The sequence below is a fragment of the Leuciscus leuciscus genome, assembly GCF_965113295.1.
Source record: "Leuciscus leuciscus genome assembly, chromosome: 6".
NCBI lineage: Eukaryota > Metazoa > Chordata > Actinopteri > Cypriniformes > Leuciscidae > Leuciscus > Leuciscus leuciscus.
Window position 1 is genome coordinate 5,917,954 of NC_138730.1, and position 17,523 is coordinate 5,935,476.

General features: G+C 36.6%; 1 protein-coding gene across 1 annotated transcript in view; it reads left to right on the top strand.

The window, feature by feature from the left end:
- Positions 1-17,523, top strand: part of LOC309501908 (uncharacterized protein) — a 575,396-nt gene that overhangs the window by 312,293 nt on the left and 245,580 nt on the right. The window contains exon 18 of the mRNA XM_082174164.1: positions 5,870-6,043. Within this exon, the coding sequence (XP_082030290.1) occupies positions 5,870-6,043 (174 nt within the window). The remainder of the gene's footprint in view (positions 1-5,869; positions 6,044-17,523) is intronic.

The following is a 17,523-nucleotide window of genomic DNA, read 5'->3' on the forward strand; positions in this document are numbered from 1 at the left end:
TTTTATTTTATCAATCAATAAATTCCTCTTGAAACAAACTTTGTTGTATTATTTTAATTTAATACTGTGAAGCTGCTTTGATACAATCTGTATTGTGAAAAGCGCTATACAAATAAACTTGACTTGACTTGACTTGACTTTCAATTCAATGTTTGTATTTCCCAAAATGTAAAATGTCTAATTTTGGTGCAGCATATACTGTAACTTGTAAAAATTTAACAAGTGCATTTTAAAAGTCTGTGATCAGTATCTGCCTGTAATAAGATCCACTGAACGCTAGTGATGGGCGCTTTCGAAACACACTTCATGAAGCTACGAAACCTTTACGAATCTTTTGTTTTGAATCAGTGGTTCGGAGTGTGTATCAAACTATCAAAGTCACATGATTTCAGTAAACGAGGCTTGGTTACATCATAACTGTTTCGAAACGTTTGGAAATGTCAATGGTTCACCACTGGGGGGCGATGATCTCTGTGAACTAGGGCTGAAACGATTCCTCGAGTTACTCGATTACAAAAATTCCTCGAGGCAAAAACTCTGCCTCGAAGCCTCGTTAAATTCCTATGACGCGCACTATACGCGCAGGGATCTGATTGTTTCATACGGACCGTTGTTCAATGTTCAGGAAGCACACCATAGCGCGTGATACATTTTGAATTTAGTTGGCGCGATGGTGGAGAGTAAAGATAAACGCAACTTTTAAATACATAATTACATTTTTAAAAACAAAATTATAGGCTTAAGTGCAGTGTCCGAAAGTTGGTCGTTTTGTCGCTATAGTTACACACACACACACACACACACACACACACACGGTGGCGGTACGCTCAAAGTCATCTGTCAGTTGTGCAGTTACCCAAAATCTCCTGAATGAAGTTAAAACCCATCATGTCACTGAAATGTGTTTTTTAAATCAAGTGATCAAAGTGCTCGTTGCCGCTGCGATCAGTGGTGCGGATACAGTGTTTTCTCGTGTGGCTCGCGCACACCCCGCTCTATCTTTCACTCGGACGCGCGCTTCAATCCGTTGCGGCTATGCTTAAACTTTTATGTAGCCACGCAACAATAATTTCAGCATGCATTCACTGTATACACCGGGACGTGATGGAGGAACAAATATTGTATTGCAGTCTTTGCGAGACCTTGTTTGTACGTCACGTCTGCCAAATAGTTACAGACAACAACAAAAAATGAAAATCCCCCCCAGCCTGCTTCTCCAAATCCACTCGCACTTTTGGGGAAGACATTATAATCGGCTACCAAAGTAATTGAGCATAGAACATTTTCAATTAACAAAAAATATAATACTACAAAACGTGCTAATATACTTAGCCTAAGTGAAAAACAAAATGCTGTTCTTTTTCTATTTAACAAAATGCATATTTGCAATAAAACATTCCCCTTTTCAAAGCTACACTATGTGTAGGTGTCTCCAATGCATGCAATTTGAAGTTAAATTGCAGTTAAATGCAATCCTTTTTTTAATGTTGTATTAAGAAGACAAATCTAAGGCCAAATGGCCTTTACTATTTAAGTTTGTATTCATACTTTTACATGTTATACACATGTAAATACAACATGTAACATCATGTAACATGTTTTACAGTAAGTTGACTTGTATTGACAACTTGACAACTGTATTGTTATATAATTGTTGGCACTGGCACTTATAAACACTAAATGGGTAAAAATTGCAATTAATAGGCTTAGTTTTGGAGCCAAATGTTTGGAGTTGGAATAAATACCTCTGTTTTTTTTTTTGAGAAATAAAAGCCAAATGCTTGATCATTTTACAGCCACATCATTTTCGTTATGCATTATTTGTTTTGGTTGTTTAAAAACACAAAACATTTTTTATCTGATTACTCGATTAATCGATCGATTAAGTGCTAGATTAATCGATTACAAAAAGAATCGATAGCTGCAGCCCTACTGTGAACCCATGAATCATGCAGATTTACTGAGATTGAACAAGTGTCTGTGGGTTTAACCTGATCTCTGATCAGTTTTATACATTTGTTGACGTTTTCATTAGACATTAGTATAATTAAAAGGAATAATAGTAGTTAATAGTTTCTTATTGGCCTGTTTAGCTGAGCCATCCATAAAATAAACAAAACATGCACTGAACATTTATAAAAGAGCACATATTATACAGACACTTGATATTTAATCATATTAGATGATTAGTTAATTGCATTTGATAGATTTTACTTTCAGTAAAACATTTGTAATGGGTTTGTAGAAGGTGTTTATATACAGTTTTTGGCCAGCGTGTGTCGTTTCGAAACTACACGCTTAGACTAACGCTTCAAAACAGTGAATCATTTTGCGAAGAAATTGGTTTAATTGATTTGAAGCTTTGAAAAGCTTTGTTTCTCCCATCACTACTGAACGCAAGTGCAGCTTTATTCAAATAAACGTGAACAAAACTAAAAAAACAAAGACTTGAGTGAGAAACATGAAGGTTACCAACAGCAGTTACAGGGAACAAAGCCAGACAGAAGACAATGGTAACATGAAGGCAGGGCCGTACGCAGGGTTTTATAAAAACTGAGGTCCCACAATTGATGTTGCTAGGGGGGTTCGGGGGAAATTTAGATTTTCCTGATCTACACATGTGCAATTTAAGGTGTTTGAAGGACAAAAAAAACTGGATATCAATAGCTTTAAAAGCATGTCAGTGGACAGTAGCATAAATTATTTGTCAAGCAGAAAACAGATTCTTAAACATGAGAATCAGGATAAATGTTGCAATGAATGATCCACACTACAGAATTGAAATGCAGACATTTGTGATTTGTGAAATGAGCATATGTATGAGCATCAAAGATCAGTTTCAGCAACTTGTTTCTTTCCTGAATTAATCAATGTGCTAATCAGTTCAATTACAGTTTTTCTCAATTGCTAAAACTTGCTCCATTTTCTGAAAACATTAAACACAAAACCTCATCTTCATCACCTCATCTTCAAGCACTATTTACAGAACCTCTGACTCCTCTTGCAAAAGGAAACTTTCGCCTCAAAACAGTTTTACCTGTTTTTAAAATCATAAACAAAGTGATAAAAATGATATACACTATCAAGCAGTCAGTAAACTATACACCAAACAATAGAAAACACATTGTTCAAAACATATAGTTCTCAGGGAGAAGTACATTTTTAATCTCAAAACAAATTTCATATTTTTCCGTCATTGTCTTTTGATGAACGAAAACATGTTCTATCATAGTAGCTCAAAACTGATCAGAAATTACTACTCTGCTTTGCTCTTTGCAATTTTTTTTTTGTTCTTCCTCTTCCTTGTACCCCTATTCTTACAGTACTGTACCCTGCATCTCACAAACTTGTCCTTTGTCTCTGTGATACTGTGATTCTTGTTCTTTGTTGATATGAACCTGCAACCAGTCAACATCTATTGAGCAGTCAGTGCTGTTAACAAATGGAAAGCACATTGTTCAGGGACATACAGTTTGTTCATTGTACAGTATACAGCCTACACTGCACTGTACTACAGCATACAATCAGGGTCCCCGCGGATCCTTAAAAAGTCTTAAAAGGTCTTAAATTAGATTTTTTTAATTTAAGGCCATAAAAAGTCTTAAAAATATATATATTTTTTTAAATGTCTTATTTTTACTTATGAAAGGTCTTAAATTTTAGATGACACTTTGACTTAGACTTATCTAAATGCTTTAGAAATTAAAACTATCTAATTAGCGTAGGCCTACGTATTATTTTTTTTATTCTATCTTTATGGATTTGCTTGTTCACGTGACAATTCGCGTCACTTACGGCAGTATATTAGCCTACATCTGTCTCCTGCACGCGAGAGGAGAGAAGAAAACCAGTAAATGTCAGTTCAGTGGTAAGTTCATTCTTTATGTGCTTAGGTGTGTGTGATATTGTCTATGAACTATGATGATATTGTAATCATTGTTTTAACTATGTACGAGGCACTGCGAGTGCGAGCTGACATCGCGTTTGTCTCTCATGCTTACTTTCACTGCGTGATCTGTCAGTGCAGTTATAGATGTCCCCAAATGAGTTTTTGTCTTATATTTATATCATATTATGTTGTCATATTAGAATATCACATGAGCAAGAGTGTCGTTTTCCTTTGCACAATTGCAAATGTGCTATTTATTTATACAACAGTTAAATTAACAATAAAGTTTACATTGTGAGTTACTTTTTGGACACAATATTGTCAATTTTCACTTTATATCGCCGACGAGAATTTCATAATGAAGCCGTGGTCCAACAGACAGCGATGATTTTTTGTTTCACTGAAATCCGCGCTTTGAACGAATCATTTTAACGATTCAATGAACAATCACTTGTTTTTCTGAATGAATCAGCCGTTTGAACAAATCGGTTGAATAAATGACTCCAACAACTCGCTTATTCTTGGCGCCACCTACTGGTGGTTTTAGTTTCATATTTAAAGTATCCTTTAATTAAAACGTTACAATTATAAATCATTTCATATTTAAATATTGAAAAGCTTTATTTATGCAATTGTAAATGAAGTGTAAATATAGTAGGCTAATGCCAGTTTTGATGCCGCTTCTGTGTCACCTCTGCACTGCAAGGATGGATTTTAATTTAATGATTTAATTTGACATTGATACTCTGTTATTCTAAGGTCTATACATGTCAAAAAATGACCAAGGTCTGGACCTCAGTGGTGTGTACGGCCCTGCATGAGGGCTAAATATACACACAGACACTATTAAGCACACAAGAAACTCCTGAACACAATGAACCACATTTGTCCCAGTGAGCAAACCAAAGGTGACATTGACACGAAAGAACCTTAAAGTGTCATGAAACCCTGTTTTAGCTGATCGTTCACATCTCAGAGCTGGAAAAGTCTGAGGAAATGTGCGTGTAAAGCTGTGGAAAAGTGGGAGTGTAGAGGGCGGGAAAAGGGGAGACAACAACCAATAAAACACAGACCTGCAACACTCTCATTATACAGACACATGAATATTAAAATATGACTGCAGAAAAAAAGAAAATAAATGGATCTGAAGGCACCTTGATGCATTATAAAAATATAACCCTATATAACACACTCACAAGAACGAGGGAGAATTGTGGAAGAATGTTTAAAAGATCTAATAATATTTTCATTACATTTATGAGCACTATAGTCTCTGAGTCTGAACAAACGACACGCGTCAGTTTAACACAGAAATAATAAAGACATAGTTGCTTTTTTTGTCCATTGTTCTTTTAATTGTCGTGTTCTGTGTATCAGCACACCTCACATTCAGCCAATCACACGCTCCGAAAGCACACTTCCACCTCACATTCAGCCAATCACACGCTCCGAAAGCACACTTCTACCTCACATTCAGCCAATCACACGCTCCGAAAGCACACTTCTACCTCACATTCAGCCAATCACACGCTCCGAAAGCACACTTCCACCTCACATTCAGCCAATCACACACTTCCACCTCAGATACCGTGACGTCGCTTCCACTTTACTTTTCAGCCCGGAAGAACCAAATTGCTCAGAAAAACACAAAAATAACAAAAATAGAGTGCTTTTATTATTTTCAGTGATGTGCAGCCTGTACATATCTGTTCACATCTCAAAAAATGTGTTTTGGGGGTTTCATGACCCTCTAAAAATGATGTGAAATGAATTTGTAAACTAACATACATAGACCAAGACAACCTTTGTATTGTTACAATGTTGGTAGTATATTTAAATGAACAATGTGTAGTCTTTCTCTGTGTTACCTGAACCTGGATATCCCTGTTTATTTGTCAGCAAAAGTCTGCTGGATGAAGCTAAACACGTTAGTTGATCATCATAAATCTGATTCATTTTCTTTTCTCTTTCTGTCTTCAGTCTGAGTGGATGCAGTATTACAGAGAAACAGAGTCTCATCCTGACTTCAGCTCTGAAATCAAACCCATCACACCTGAGAGAGCTGGACCTGAGTGGGAATAAACTAGGAGACTCTGGAGTGAAAAACCTCAGTGATCTACTGATGAACCCACAATCCAAGCTGGAGAAACTACGGTTAGTATCATTATACTGTACAGCAATTACAGTGTGACGGAAGTTTATTTATTTGAAGATGTTGTGGTTTCAATCTTTTTGGGAAATCACTTCTCAGAGATCTTTGATGCCAGAAATATTAGACTTTATTTCACAAACAAAGCCTGAACGCCTCCTGCAGAAAGGCGCTCCAGATCAGTGGCTTCTCACATATATTCCTACATCTCTTCTAAAGATGGTAATACATTCTATAGATATTTTGAGAAATATTTTGTACCATGTGACATTAAATATAATTCTCTGTTGCATCAACATTCTGGCCGTTCAGGCGTCCAAAGTCAAACTCAAAGACACACACACAGAAAGGAAATAATAGTGTACAAATATATAGCTAAATTACTTATTTTCTAAATAATAAAATCTTCTACATTGACAGCAGGGCTTATGTTTCATTGTTTATAGCAGTGCACTTTCTGGGTTTTCCCTATTGCTCACATTTTTATGTGTTTTTTATCTAGTTAGTAATTGTTTAATTTCCAGCATTTGATACAATGTACTGATTGTGTACATGCAGAAATCTGCCTTTTCAACAGAGAATAAAGAAGAGAGACGTCAAATAAATAATTAAAAATGAAAGAGAAGAAACAGTGTCTTCCAGCACACAGAACTAGTGTGACTGGGTTTCAGAACAGACTATTGGAAACTAAATGCTGCTGTAGCTCTTCAATAAGATGATCATCATAGATGTGAACTATTGTTATTTCTCTGTCTTCAGTCTGAGTGAATACAGTATTACAGAGAAACAGAAACTCTGCTTTGCAATTTTTTTTTTTGTTCTTCCTCCTTGTACCCCTATTTCTACAGTACTGTACCCTGTTTCTCACAAACTTGTCCTTTGTCTCTGTGATACTGTGATTCTTGTTCTTTGTTGATATGAACCTGCAACCATTCAAAATCTATTGAGCAGTCAGTGCTGTTAACAAATGGAAAGCACATTGTTCAGGGCCGTACAGTTTGTTCATTGTACAGTATACAGCCTATGCACTGTACTACAGTATACAATACTAAAAGGGGCATACAGCCAGGGCTTGACATTAACTTTTTTGCTCACTAGCCAATGTGGCTAGTGGTTTTCCAAAGTTACTAGCCACACAGCATTTTTACTAGCCACATTTTGTTGTTGTGAAATTACCTGATAAAAGTTGACTATGGCGTGCTAAAATTTACTTGAACTAGATTTACAACCCTTTTAAATGTAAAACCACTGTACACACCCAAATCAAGACTACATAAATATATAACAATACAGGTAATTATCATTAGCTCTGATAAGGTTGTGTGTAAAGCTCCTTTTTTTTATTTTTATAAAACCATGTATTATGTATTATATGTCGCCACATAGCTCCACCGGCATACGACGTAACTCCAGCAGGGCAGCTAGCTGTCTCTTCGTTTCTGTGTTGTCGGTCACTAGCGCGCAAGCGCAAGGCAACACTGTGTGCTTGTAATACTCAGTAGGGCTGTCAAAATTGCTCAAAAATGACGTTCAAATATTCACTCTAAAAAAACAACACATAAAACCCTGCGTCCCAATGTGCATACTATCCACCCTATCTGCCCTAAATAGTATTGACAATTACTAATGTCACACACTATTTAGGATGGATAGTATGCACATTGGGACGCAGGCATAGCCTATATTCGAGCTATTCGAACATCTGGTTGCGCATTTTGTCAATTACGCGCATTACGTCAATAACAGGACAAATTAATACAAAGAGACATAACTACTTGTATAGGTAGTTTATTTAAGTTTAAACATATTTGACAACGTATTACCTACACAAAAACAAGTAAATCAACTAATGGCCAAGATCGCAGACCTCACTCGCAGGCACTCTTTCTCTCTCTCGCCCTCACCGTCACGCTGCGTTCACACCAAACGCGAATAGAGCGTCTGGCGCGAGTGATTTCAATGTTAAGTCAATATAAAGACGCGTTTACGCGCATCTGGAGGTCTTGCGCGCGAATGAGGCGTCACGGTCTCTGCACATAATGTTGTTGTTTAATTATTTCTTTTCAGGGAAATGACTTCAGAGATTTTCGATACCAGAAATATTAGACTTTATTAACAAACAAAGCCGAGAGACCCTCCGCAGAAAGAGCCCCTGCAGAAAGATTGTCCAGCAAACGTATATACCTTCTCCTTCTCCCAAATATGGTAATACATTCTATAGGTATTTTGAGAAATAGTTTGTACCATGTGACATTACTGAAATAGAATTCTCTGCTGTAACCACACAGCTCTCAGGTTCCAAAGTCACCCAAAGACATACACAGACAGAAAGGAAATAATAGTGTACAAAAAACAGTTAAATTACTTATTTTCTAAATAATAAAATCTTCAACATTCCCTCCTCTGGGGCTTATTTAAGCCCCACATTCGCTATCCTTTTCCAGAGTGTAGTTTCAAAATCCAGTCCCCTCTGTTATACTACCTTAGTGACTAAATTAAGTCACTCATTCTTATTTTCAATGACTGAAATTATGCCACCACACTCCTGGAGGAGCAATCGAGCCAAACATCTTTCTCCATACATTTTTCTTTCTTTCAGTTGTTTTTTCTTTCAATGGAGAAAGTAAAAGACTCGAATCCTCCCTAATCAAACATCAAACATTGTTACAAGTGTGTTGATGAAATTGGTTTAGCATTGTCTTATTGTCACAGTTATGTATAATATGTCAAACATAAAAATCCCTTATACTATAAAGTTCTTCTTGCAATGTAGATATCCTCTTCGACCCAGACACATGATGGCTTATTCATTATCTTCTTCATTCTCAATAATATATGATTTAGTTGCCCTCTCCATTATCTTCTTAATATGGAAAGTACACAACAGAATAATAACCCCCTTTCAATATTACAACTCCAAAAAACATTCCTAATTCTTTAAATCAAGTTTTCCTTAACTTTTTGACTCAATCGTATTTGCTAATTTTTCTCCAAACATAAGTCATTCTACTTTTTTCATGTAATTGTTTTCATTATAATAAAGGCAAATCATTATAATAAATCTCTGCTGATTATAGTAGAATCATTGGTTTAGTTTGCTTTTTCATTTTGCATAATCCATATGAATTTTGATTTAAAATAGGGCTGGGGAAAAATTACTTCCTCTCATTTTTATTCGCTTCTTATTTTTATGAAGGAATATCAATTCTTAAATTTGAAGAATCAATCTTTTAGTCAGTCATTTTTAGTTGATTAAACAAACATAACATTGTAGTGCACCTTCTATCCATTCAATCGCAATATGCTTCGTTATAACGTTTTACATTTCAAATTCTGTCTACTTTATTACCAAATTTAAACAATAAATACCATTTTTAAAATGTTTAATCTCACGTGTTGCAACTTCTTCTCATTATAGCTCCTCAGTTCAAGCATACCTTTACTGAATACCTTTTCTTCCTTTCTACTAATTTCTAAATGAACTATCATGAATAAACTTAATTATGTCACATGTAATCACTCAAACTAAGAAAGCTTTAAGAGCAATGTTACATTTACTTCATAAAAGTCATTCAATAAACTCATTAGACAATTAGAAAAAATAACTCTCAAAAATAACTTTTTATACTATCTTACATATTCATTGTACGTACATTTATTTTTCTGTATACCTAATTTTAATCTTATTCATTTCAAACATAAAGCATTATAACTTAAAACTTCCTTTCTATAATTTAAGTTTCTGCACACAAATAATTTTAATCTTCAATTTCTCTGGAATGACTGCTGTCCCATTATCTAAACTTATTTCTGATAGAATTTAAAAATCTAAGGAATACTTCTCTGGGAATATTTAATGACTTCTCCTGACCCTCCTCTGCTGATTTCATTGCCTTTACCTTTCTCTATCTTGCTCATATAATCCATTAGGTGTTTATTAGTCCTTCTGGTACTGATATATGGCCTATTTGTGTCACTGTTCCTTTTTTACCTTTAATTTTGGCACAAATTTCACATGTGTACAGTCAGAAATTGCCAGAAATACCTTTTATTTAATTTTCCTTTAATTCTTAATTTAGCCTTTTAATTCTTTCCTTATTCTTAATCCCTCTTTACTCCCTCCTTGCGCACTTGGTGAAAACAATGCGCATCTGGATTGAGAATATTCAAAAGTATGTTTTTGTGCAATAACCTGTCATTCTTACCCTCCTCTGGTACCATATAAATTGTTCATAAGGCCTGTTTGTTATTGAATTCGAACAACTTACAACTGAGGTGGTCGTTCTATTAGCACCATTTAAAATACATTTAATTAGTCAATAGCATATTGAATCAAATCATAATCTTATAACTTAAATTGAAATCAAATGTTTGTTAATAGTCAGTGTTAATCTTTTCTTTAATTTTCAACTGTAGCCTTAAATTAATTACTTATACTCCTGTATTGACAAATTACATTGGAGTAGGCCCACCATTTATGATCTTTTTTTTTTTTTTAAATGTCATTTAGTTCTAGTTGTATTTTCCTTCATGACTTGTCTTAATTCTCACTTTGCTATGACAATTACTTGAATTAGTCGCTTATTCATTATTTTGTTTCTTTTTAAATCATTTATAATTTCTTTTCTACGTTGTTTTTGATATATTCTTTAATTCAATATTTTTCCTTCTGGTGGGGTTATTATTAAGTTGCTACTAGTATATTCAAAGGCTTTAACATTACCTTAAAATAAAGTTTGGTTGATGTTGACTTTGAACTTGTACTCATCTCTGTTGATTCTCCTTTCTTTGCACAACTTTTTGTGAGCTTTCCACATTCTGCAAATTTTCATTTAAAGTTCTTCTTGTCGTTTGTCTTCTTTTTGCATTCATGTTGATCATTCAGTTTCACCAGGGTGACTCTTTACGAGCCGTTGCAATGGGCTTTCCTTCGACGGCGAGGGAGGCTGTTACTAGCACGAGCCCTTGATCCCTCACTTCCTGTTGTGGGAGGTTACTGGAGTCGTTTGGTGTATTTTAAGTTGAGAGGCATGGACTCAAATGTCAGTTTGCTGATCAATGCTCTTCTGAGATGACAAAGCAGTCACTGGTTCTTTTTGTCTGAATCGTCCCAGAAACCTTCCTGGAATTGAACTGTTCTCATCTGTGAATGAAACCTTCATTATTTCTGTTAGTTCAGTTAGTGACAACAACATATTAAATCATCTGCTCATCTGCTCCATTGTCCTTCTTGCTGTCACCTGTAAAATGATCATGTGGGCTGAGTGGTGTTCTGTCCCCTTTTGGGGGTCTTAACCCCCATATTACTTTTTACAATTAGTAAATTCAGCTCAGTTATCTCATTGTTTTGAGTCCCACTGTTAGCACACTATTTATTAGGCATCTTAGACAACACTCAACCCACTTTACTAAAAGACAATATTTCATAATTTTGACAAAACGTAAGCTCCTTCATGATATGCTGAAAAGGAAATCAGATGTGTTATTCTCCATCATGATATTCTGAAAGGAAAGTCAGATATGTTAGGCGCTGCGCAAATGTGGTACTGTTTTTTCTTTCTTTTCTATTGCCACTACAGTTTCGACCAGGAAATTAACCAAATCCATCCATGGTCATTATTGGGCAGAATATGCCCTGTGGGCCCACATATCAAATTTAGATACAGCTGTAGGCAAAATAATGGATTTGCCTTGGTGTACACCATCTCTCACTCATTCATACTCAGTCACTCATTGGCCATCACATATTCTTCTTCCTCAGGTTGTGCTCTAAATGCGGATCTTGTAAATTTAGCTGTGGAATTCCAAAGGTCTGACGGACAACGTCACACACAGCTACGCAAACACTATTCAGAAGTGTCAGTGATCTGTTTAGTTTAACACCGTTGTTATAAACCCTTTTTTTTTTTTTTTTTTTCAAACTCTAATAGATTAAATATTTCAGAATAATAGGCCTTAGTATGGTGCAGTTGAGAGTAAGACAGCCAATTGTAATTTCTCAAATGCATTTTTTTTTCCCATTTGTTTGGTCTACTTTTTCATATTCTTTTTGTTTTTTGCTCATGAGCTGCTTTAAGAAGAAAATTGGAGATCTCTACCTAATCTTGGAAAATTGGAGATCTCTACCTAATCTTGGATCCATGGCCAACAACATTTCCATCTCATTATCCCAGTTTCGACATCATTTTTGATTTCATAATTTTTTGGACTTTTGGAGTTATTTTTCCTTTTCCAATCTATCTCTAGAAAATTATTAAAACAAGATGGAGTGACCAGTATCATGGTTTTGCAAACAAAAATAATAATCATTCTTTGACATTTTGTGTCTATCTTTTTCTTTGCCCTATAGAATAATTCTATCAGGCTTTTCAGCCTTATATGGTTCTTTAATAGCCCTCGCTATTTCAAATCCAGCCTCAATTTTAACTATTTGGTGAGTTGAGCACCCACTTCTCTGTATTTTCTTTTCTTATAGAGCTAGACTTGTACCTACTGAAAAATCAGAGAGGGTTAGTTTAGCAGAGAATATAAAGAATTGCTATGAGACCAGTGAATAATCAGAATGAATAATGTTAATATAATAATTAACCAAATTTGAAGCAGTCTCTAGAGTGTTCATAAGGTTTGTCACACCTGTGGTGTCCCGTAAGGGTCTGTTTTCTGTTTTTAGCTTGGCTGTCGCTCTGCATGTTTTGCCAGCCGTCACTCAAAGGCCATTGCAGAGTGGAGAATAGGCTCTGTTGTTTCTCTGCCTCTTCTTAGTTTGGGCTTTTTATCGATCCTGCCAGTTTTGCATCTCAGTATTTCTCTTTGTCCTCAGGAAAAGTCTCAAGTGAAAGTTTCACCTTTTCCAGTCTTTGCATTAATTCAGTCTTTCTGAGTCTTTTTGATTGGTCAACTTCAGGAGGGGAGCTGAGAACCCCTCACCCACTTCTCTTTTTCTCTCTGCATTTGCGTCTTTGCCCTTTGCCCTCTTGTTTCTTCCACTGGACACTGAAGCCATCTGCAATTTGAACACTCAGAGATCTGCATGAATCAAATTGAACTTTCACATATAAGCTATTAGTTCTTTATCACATTCCACTTTTTAACCTGCATCTTTTCACTATTTCTTTTTATATAAAAAATCTCACTGGTTGACCATAGCAGTTCCCCCATTCTATTAGTAAAGCAGTTCTTCATTGCAGGAAAAAAGCAATCTAGTTCTGTTTTTCTATATCAACAATAACTCTGATGATCTGAGAATAATACAATTGAATAATTTCCCCTATCATAAAATTAGACTTCAATCTTTCTTCTATATTTGCATGCAGTGTTCACAATAATCTAGTATGTTTCTCAACAAACATCAAGGAATTCCTCTTATTATTTACTCTCATCAACTTCTGAAGTATTCATGACTTTTGAAACTTGGTCACTCAATCTTGTTAACCTTCAGCACTGCACCAGTTATTTTTCTCTGAACACAAACTTATTAATCTGCAATGGAATACTTTTCCACTCTGTCTTCAGGGATAATGAGATACAAATTTTAGACGTCTTCAGATATAATATATAATATATTAAGCACGTGCAATCTTATTTATATTCATCTATTAATATATCATTACATTTATTGATTAAACATAAATCTTATTATGTTAACTTGTTTTATACAACAACATTCTATATAGTTAATATCTTGAAACAATTGTTTTCCCTTACTTTTCTTTTTTTTTTTTAATACACACCATTTCAGTCCCCTTCATTCACTGGTCATTCACACGTTCTCTGTCCCTTCAAGCAACCAGGGTCAGAGGTCACTTATTTTCAACCACAGGCACAGTCACACAGGATCCTACAGGCACACCAACATGATTTCACACACTCTTCTTTCTCTACTCTGTCAGATCTGAACAATACATTAAAATGTCTGCAGATCAACCATCTATATAAGCTAAACTACACCTGTATCAATCAATGCCCACTTACAGGTATACAACATCAATAACTGATATCCTTATATCAGTACGCTTGTCATCCATCAAGGCCCACTTGACAAGTATAAAACTGAACTTATTCCATAAACCTCTGTGATTCACTTCCTCAACACAACAGAGTGAAATAAGACCTAACTTCTTCTGTGTTCATGCTATTCTTGTATCCATCAAGGCCCACTTACAAGAACCCACAGTCCAATAATTGATATCCTTATCAATAAATTCAAACCCTCTGTGTGCATGCTTTTTGCTCATCATCCTTCAAGGCCCTCTTGATTGAACAAACACAGAACTTTACGTACGTACGTCAAAACTCTTAGCGCTAAATCAGCATCCCCAGTAGTTATAGAATCCACTCAGGATTAAACAAGTACTGGCAAACACTATCGGGAGCTCCCCCACGCTATTACCAACTACTTGACATTTACAAAGACAATGCATGCAATTATTTCTGATATCAAACATCTCTTTTTAAGTTCTTTAAATTTGGAGAAGCTTTTTCTTACCACATCCGGGCCACTGGTGACTAACACATACCTTATTCAAAAGCAAAACTGCTCACCTCAAAGTACAGCGGCCACTGTTGTCTGTGTAAGTCACCAGCGAGCCCTTCGTGGCTCCTTCAGCTCCTAAGCCATGTCCCATCTGGGTTGCCATTTGTTGTGGTTTAATTATTTCTTTTCAGGGAAATGACTTCAGAGATTTTCGATACCAGAAATATTAGACTTTATTAACAAACAAAGCCGAGAGACCCTCCGCAGAAAGAGCCCCTGCAGAAAGATTGTCCAGCAAACGTATATACCTTCGCCTTCTCCCAAATATGGTAATACATTCTATAGGTATTTTGAGAAATAGTTTGTACCATGTGACATTACTGAAATAGAATTCTCTGCTGTAACCACACAGCTCTCAGGTTCCAAAGTCACCCAAAGACATACACAGACAGAAAGGAAATAATAGTGTACAAAAAACAGTTAAATTACTTATTTTCTAAATAATAAAATCTTCAACAATAACGGTTTGAATGAACAACAACAATAAGCAAATGTTGAGTGCTGATCAAGAGTTTTGTGCAAGCAATTTAAGGTCGTGACTCTTATATAGCAGGCTTCATTCAGTGATTGAAACAAATATTATTAACATTAATTGAAGTTTTACAGTATATAGAACTGACATTGAACGCTCTGAGCGAGCTGTGCTGTGGTAAACATGGAACTTTTCCTTGACATGAAACGGTAAATAATCAAACCAGTGGAAGCCTGCAGTGCATGAAACTGCTGTATCTAACCTACCTTATTCATGCAATATCTATTCAGTCAGTACAGTAGCCTACACTTTAGTAATGTTTCTGTTTAACGTTAAATAAAATGACCTGTCCCTGACCCCTCAGGCAGCGCGCCCACTCACAAAGCAGACAGCCGCGCCTCTGCTACCGCGGGCGTTTTTCCACATTCGAATATTCATTTTCACCTTCGAAATTCTGTTTTTTAAATCTATTTGAATATATATTCGAATTTAGAATATTCGTTGACAGCCCTAATACTCATGGGAGTTGTAGTGTGTCACACTTAATTCAAATGCCTTTTGAAAAGACTACAATTATTCAACCCGCCAAAGTGGCTAGTTGGAGTGACTATTGGCGCTTTTCCACTGCATGGTACGGTACGGCTCGGTTCGGTACGGCTCACTTACGACGCATTTCCACTGCATGGTACGGTACGGTACGGCTCGCTTCGGCTCGCTTTAAATGGTACCACCTCTGTTGAGGTTCCAAGCGTACCGTACCGATACTAAAATGTGACGTGAAAACACTGCAGATCACTGATTGGTCAGACAGAATCATCACTACCAGCGTCATTGTATTTACAACACGAGACACTAAACCCGCTAGATTTAAATAGCCAGTAGACAACAGCCAACGCTGTAGCGCCTGTTTTAAAAGTATTTGCTTAAAAAAAAAGAGTATAAACTTAAAAAAAAAGAAATGGCTGAATCGTGGTCAGTGGACGAGGTGCAGACGTTCCTCTCGTTGGTTGCAGAGGAGCGGATGGGGAAACCCGGAATGAAAAATTCGCATTTAATATGATGATGTCATGGCAGTAGAGACGGCAACTATAACGATCAGTCCCACCCACTTTGAAGCGGTAACGTTACTAACTGCAGTGGAAAAGCAACCGAGCCAAAGCGAACCGAACCGTGGCGTACCGAGTCGAGTCGTACCACGCAGTGGAAAAGCGAAGCGAGCCGAACCGTTCCGCGCCGAGTCGAACCATACCGAGCCGAGCCGTACCATGCAGTGGAAAAGCGCCATTTGTTACCCGCCACGAGCAAAATCCACCCGCATTTGGCGGGTTGGCGGGTGTTAATGTCAAGCCCTGCATACAGCATACAAAAATCAAAGGAGTAAACGTGATCGATGTGCTTCTTTTTGTCTTTGGGCATCATTTGAAACAGGTTAAATCAATTTTGAGTGGTTGTGTTCAATCAATGACGTGTTCTCTATTTGTATTTGATTGTTGCCTCTTGTGTTTACCAGTGTGGATGACGTGTGCATTACAGTGCAGAATGTGTTTTGAGAATGAGAATGTGTTTAGAGTTTTGCTGAAAAGTCTAAGTGAGATCTGCAAATTGTGTTTTACCATGTGAAATGGTTTAAGGTATTGACAACAGACTGCACAGTTAGCTAAATGAGCTCAGGCAACTGAGAACTTTGTTCAGCCAATGGGTTTTAGTGTTTTAGCAATTGAGAAAAACTGTAATGGTTCAATTGCTCACTCATAAACATTCTGGCTTAATGATGCAAGTTGCACAAACACAGACAAGTGAAGTAATACAGTGAAAAGTCCCAGTGCTGATACTGGGGAAATATTCGAACACATTTGAGGTATACAAATATATATTATTATGGAAATGTATTTAAAGGTGCATTGCGCAAGTCTCTGAGTTTTTGCAGAACTATGCCCCCTCTGGCGGCAAGCGAAACTGCAACAACAAAAGTTTTCTTTTTTTTTTATCTTACGTGGAGTTTGCGTTGGTGTTTGAAATGAACTACAAGCTACTCTTAGAATCCATCTTCTACGGAGAATGGCGGCGAATACACAAACCTGCCAGACATAGCCAGGTGAGCGTGCCGTGAACGCGCATGACGTCACGCCCAGTCGCAAATTCCGACCCGAATCCCTCTTATTTATTTTACTGTACAGGATTATAGAGACAATCGCAGTGATCAGAGAAGGGCTCATTCAGCCCATCAGGCAATTGTTTAAGCATGTATGGGTTAGAAAACGGGTATTTTTAACATGAAAAGTTGCGCAATGCACCTTTAATAGGTGATTGTGCTGTTAAATTGAGCTTATAGTTTCCGCTGTAATAGCGTAGAACATATGTGGCGAGCACGACGAGGTCGAGGGCCGTGGGAGGACGGCGCGAGGCCGGTGGCGTGATTGATAATGAGCGACACGTGCGCGATGCACCGGTCTCGCATCTCTCACGGAGGAACGGAAGCA